We start from the raw sequence: 6000 nt of genomic DNA on the forward strand, positions 1-6000 counted from the left end.
TGACATTGTTGAGTCGACAGTTTTTATATGTTAAGATGTTTGGTGATGATATCGATGTATTTACTGTACATCAGCAGGGGGCAGTAATGTGACAGTGTTGTGTCCTCCTGAACAACATATAGTTCAACTAGTCTTTTAATTGACTTTTTGCAGTAGCTTGGTGGTAGTTGAACAAAACTAAATAAAAATGTTGGTAGTGTTTCAGTAGTTAATTACTTCTTTTTTTGTTGCCATGCAGTGGCTAACTACTGGAACTACACACTACTTTTATTGTAAAAAAGAAGACAAAATATGGGAAAAGTAGGCAAGAATTTCCTTTCTTTTTCAGCATTAGACTCACCTAATTCTCACTTGGAACTTAGTTTTTGTGTTTAATAGGCTAAATGACACATTCTGTTAACATCTGACTACAGATCTGTTCTTGCAATTTGTATTCTATGACGTTTCAGATTTAGATATGATACTTTTTCACAAAGTACCTTGGATTTAGTAAACTACTTTTTCAAAGTAAACTATATTTTTATTAGTGTAGCTTAAATTATTCCAATGTGAAGTAATTGGTAGCTTGGTAAACTATATTTTCAGAGTAGCTGTATACCGTAGGTCTATGACTGTCGGATTGGTGACCAAGATTCCTGACCTATTTTTGCTTTTAAATTCTGCACCATGGCTCACCGGAACTGAGGACCGGCACCTGAAATGTTCTTCTCTTTGAGTTCCTGCACCTATTATAGAATATTAGCTCAAAAGTATTGTGGAGTTCCTGAACCTTATGTATACTACTACAGCTATTACTACTGCCTAGTTAAATAAAATACAAATAAAATATAATGGTCATACACCAGGTACTAAATGTGATATCAAGCTTATTTGGTCACAAGTCCTATTTGGATTATCTGGCTTTTCTTCTATTGGTTTGTTGATTCAATGGGGTGGATGAATTGAACATTATGCCTCAGCGTTTACATTTTATTTGTATTGTTTATTTCTCCTTTATTTAACCAGGTAGGCTAGTTGAGAACAAGTTCTCATTTACAACTGCTACCTGGCCAAGATATAGCAAAGCAGTGCGACAAAAAACAACAACACAGAGTTACACATGGAATAAAACAAGTGTACGGTCAATAACACAATTGAGAAAAAAAAGAAAGTCTATATACAGTGTGTGCAAATGGCGTGAGGAGGTAAGGCAATAAATAGGCCATAGTAGCAAAGTAATTACAATTTAGCAAATGAACACTGGGGTGATAGATGAGCAGATGGTGATGTGCAAGTAGAAATACTGGTGTGCAAAAGAGCAGAAAAGTAAATAAAAACAATATGGAGATGAGGTAGGTAGATTAGGTGGGCTATTTACAAATGGGCTATTTACAGCTGCAGCAATCGGTTAGCTGCTCAGATAGCTGATGTTTAAAGTTAGTGAGGGAAATATAAGTCTCCAGCTTCAGCGATTTTTGCAATTCGTTCCAGTCATTGGCAGCAGAACCCAATCGTAACAGACATAATTATTGGCATTTCCACAATTTGGAAACATGACAGTTTAGCTACTCAAACAATTCCCCTCCATTTAGAAATACATGGAAATAAAACTCTCTCACTGTCTATGGGGTGTTCTCTATTCCCATGAAAATTAACGTCCCTCTGAAATACATTCGGATGTTGTTTCTTCAAGTTAGAGCATGTATTTAACGTCAAACTCTCCAACAGGGCAAACTAACCAGAGTCCTTAAGAATGTGGAATCGGCCTTCATGAGGTTTTGTTTGGCTTATTCAGGAAGCAGTTAACATGGTCGCGCTGCTCTTTGATTGCACTGGCTCATTGAAAGGCTGTTTTTTTAGGGATACTACTGATTATGGGAGGATCCCTAAGGGAAGCGAAGCTCCCTTTCAACGAGTGACTCATTTCCTCTCCATGGCAACCTGCTGTGTTCCAGTTAGACAGCAGGGCTGTCCTGTTTGTCCTCCATTTTCTAAACTATTGTAAAGAGGCCAGGGTAATGTTCAATAAGCAATAAAGAAAAAAAATACAATGTCTTATTGGACAAGTCCAGGTAGTCCCCTCCTGTTTCAGGATGCTTTTTTCCATTTTATGCATAATGAACACAACCCCGGCTAAAGCTCTGACATCTGCACTTATCAGCAGGAGCTTGACAAACCATCAACTCGATTCTCCTCTCTCCAGTGTATTTTCTCAAAGTTCACCACGGTAATGGTCTAATAAGGCAGAATGAATCAGATGGATTTTCATTGAAGAGAAGTGAACTAAACTTAACAAAAATTAGCCAATAATGGATTTGCTTCAGATTATAGACAGGAAGCAGTAGCCTGGCTATTGCTGCTCCAGAGTTTGCAGTTTCAACACAGTGTCCAGAGCACTCTCTCTCTAGTTACAGGAAATAGGCCTGTGTGTGTGTGTGTGTGTGTGTGTGTGTGTGTGTGTGTGTGTGTGTGTGTGTGTGTGTGTGGACAGTCTGTGATGGATGACCACGGTGTCTTGCCAGTAAATGGATGCTTTAATTAGAAGAAAACAAGGAGTCTACATGTGTCCAACAAGCTTTCTCTACCCTTAACCTTGTTCTGAACACCTCCAAAACAAAGGCCATGTGGTTTGGTAAGAAGAATGCCCCTCTCCCCACAGGTGTAATTACTACCTCTGAGGGTTTAGAGCTTGAGGTAGTCACCTCATACAAGTACTTGGGAGTATAGCTAGACGGTACACTGACGGTACCTTCTCTCAGCGCATATCAAAGCTGCAGGCTAAAGTTAAATCTAGACTTGGTTTCCTCTCTCGTAATCGCTCCTCTTTCACCACAGCTGCCAAACTAACCCTGATTCAGATGACCATCCTATCCATGCTACATTACGGAGACATAATTTATAGATCGGCAGGTAAGGGTGCTCTCGAGCGTCTAGATGTTCTTTACCATTCAGCCATCAGATTTGCCACCAATGTTCCTTACAGGACACATCACTGCACTCTATACTCCTCTGTAAACTGGTCATCTCTGTATACCCGTCGCAAGACCCACTGGTTGATGCTTATTTATAAAACCCTCTAAAACCCTTTTGGTAGACCGTCATTGTAAATAAGAATGTGTTCCTAACTGACTTGCCTAGTTAAATAAAGGTTAAATAAATAAAAAGGTTCTGTATGGGATGTAGTCCATGTGGTGACCTAGCCAGGCCCCAGATCTGTTTGTGCTGTCTTTGCCAACTCCTATAACACAGTGACCATAGAAGTTGGGAAGAGAACACAAACAGATCTGGCGCCAGGCTAGTTGTGACCGACTAAAATCCCCAACTTTCATGCTGATCAATGAGCTTGACCTAATCTCGATAGTTCACTATATGATTACAGAGAGGTACAATTGGTATCTACGACAAATAGTTTTACTGTTCTCTTAATAGCCCCGACACATTATATTTTCCACTTGCCTTCAAATTCCACCCAACAGCCTTCAACTCCATTATGCTCTCTCTCTCAACGCCAAACAGCACAAAACAGGAAGCCAGATATGAGCGACACCACTTCCCATAAGGTCATCTAGCATAGATACTTAACTGTTTGTTTCCCATTTTCTGCTGTTAGACACCAAAAGCCTCAGCCGGTGAAGAACAGTCCTGTATACTAGATCATATCCATTCAAATGGTTTGACTGTCCAAAGTTCAGATAGCTTGGTAGCCAGATCTGTTTCTGCGTTACCATGTAGTTACAGTATAATATACCGTGTTGTCATGTTACCATGTAGTTACAGTATAATATACTGTGTTGTTACCATGTAGTTACAGTATATTATAACGTGTTACCATGTAGTTACAGTATATTATAACGTGTTACCATGTAGTTACAGTATATTATAACGTGTTACCATGTAGTTACAGTATATTATAACATGTTACCATGTAGTTACAGTATATTATAACGTGTTGTCATGTAGTTACAGTATATTATAACGTGTTGCCATGTAGTTACAGTATATTATAACGTGTTACCATGTAGTTACAGTATATTATAACGTGTTGTCATGTTACCATGTAGTTACAGTATATTATAACGTGTTACCATGTAGTTACAGTATATTATGTGTTGCCATGTAGTTACAGTATATTATAACATGTTACCATGTAGTTACAGTATATTATAACGTGTTACCATGTAGTTACAGTATATTATAACGTGTTGCCATGTAGTTACAGTATATTATAACGTGTTACCATGTAGTTACAGTATATTATAACGTGTTGTTATGTAGTTACAGTATATTATAATGTGTTACCATGTAGTTACAGTATATTATAATGTGTTACCATGTAGTTACAGTATATTATAACGTGTTACCATGTAGTTACAGTATATTATAACGTGTTGTCATGTAGTTACAGTATATTATAATGTGTTACCATGTAGTTACAGTATATTATAATATGTTACCATGTAGTTACAGTATATTATAATGTGTTACCATGTAGTTACAGTATATTATAACGTGTTGTCATGTTACCATGTAGTTACAGTATATTATAACGTGTTACCATGTAGTTACAGTATATTATAACATGTTACCATGTAGTTACAGTATATTATAACGTGTTACCATGTAGTTACAGTATATTATAACGTGTTACCATGTAGTTACAGTATATTATAATGTGTTACCATGTAGTTACAGTATATTATAATGTGTTACCATGTAGTTACAGTATATTATAACGTGTTACCATGTAGTTACAGTATATTATAACATGTTACCATGTAGTTACAGTATATTATAACATGTTACCATGTAGTTACAGTATATTATAACGTGTTACCATGTAGTTACAGTATATTATAACGTGTTACCATGTAGTTACAGTATATTATAACGTGTTACCATGTAGTTACAGTATATTATAACGTGTTGCCATGTAGTTACAGTATATTATAACGTGTTACCATGTAGTTACAGTATATTATAACGTGTTACCATGTAGTTACAGTATATTATAACGTGTTGCCATGTAGTTACAGTATATTATAATATGTTACCATGTAGTTACAGTATATTATAACGTGTTACCATGTAGTTACAGTATATTATAACGTGTTGTTATGTAGTTACAGTATATTATAACGTGTTACCATGTAGTTACAGTATATTATAACGTGTTGCCATGTAGTTACAGTATATTATAACGTGTTACCATGTAGTTACAGTATATTATAACATGTTACCATGTAGTTACAGTATATTATAACGTGTTGCCATGTAGTTACAGTATATTATAACGTGTTGTCATGTAGTTACAGTATATTATAACGTGTTGCCATGTAGTTACAGTATATTATAACGTGTTACCATGTAGTTACAGTATATTATAATGTGTTACCATGTAGTTACAGTATATTATAACGTGTTGCCATGTAGTTACAGTATATTATAATGTGTTGCCATGTAGTTACAGTATATTATAACGTGTTACCATGTAGTTACAGTATATTATAACGTGTTGCCATGTAGTTACAGTATATTATAACGTGTTACCATGTAGTTACAGTGTATTATAACATGTTACCATGTAGTTACAGTATATTATAACGTGTTACCATGTAGTTACAGTATATTATAACATGTTACCATGTAGTTACAGTATATTATAACGTGTTACCATGTAGTTACAGTATATTATAATGTGTTACCATGTAGTTACAGTATATTATAATGTGTTACCATGTAGTTACAGTATATTATAATGTGTTACCATGTAGTTACAGTATATTATAATGTGTTACCGTATATTATAATGTGTTACCATGTAGTTACAGTATATTATAATGTGTTACCGTATATTATAATGTGTTACCATGTAGTTACAGTATATTATAATGTGTTACCATGTAGTTACAGTATATTATAATGTGTTACCGTATATTATAACGTGTTACCATGTAGTTACAGTATATTATAACGTGTTACCATGTAGTTACAGTATATTATAACGTGTTGTCATGTCATACA

At 35.4% G+C, this 6000-nt stretch overlaps 1 protein-coding gene across 1 annotated transcript in view; it reads right to left on the reverse strand.

Moving 5' to 3' along the window:
- The window catches only part of LOC106561714 (caprin-1), a 34200-nt gene extending 30622 nt beyond the window's left edge, over nucleotides 1-3578 (reverse strand). Inside the window, exon 1 of the mRNA XM_014125928.2 lies at nucleotides 3436-3578. Coding sequence (XP_013981403.2) covers nucleotides 3436-3468 — 33 coding nt within the window. The 5' untranslated portion in view covers nucleotides 3469-3578. The remainder of the gene's footprint in view (nucleotides 1-3435) is intronic.
- Between the last annotated feature and the right edge of the window lie 2422 nt (nucleotides 3579-6000).

Source organism: Salmo salar, chromosome ssa10 (assembly GCF_905237065.1).
Source record: "Salmo salar chromosome ssa10, Ssal_v3.1, whole genome shotgun sequence".
Classification (NCBI taxonomy): Eukaryota; Metazoa; Chordata; class Actinopteri; order Salmoniformes; family Salmonidae; genus Salmo; species Salmo salar.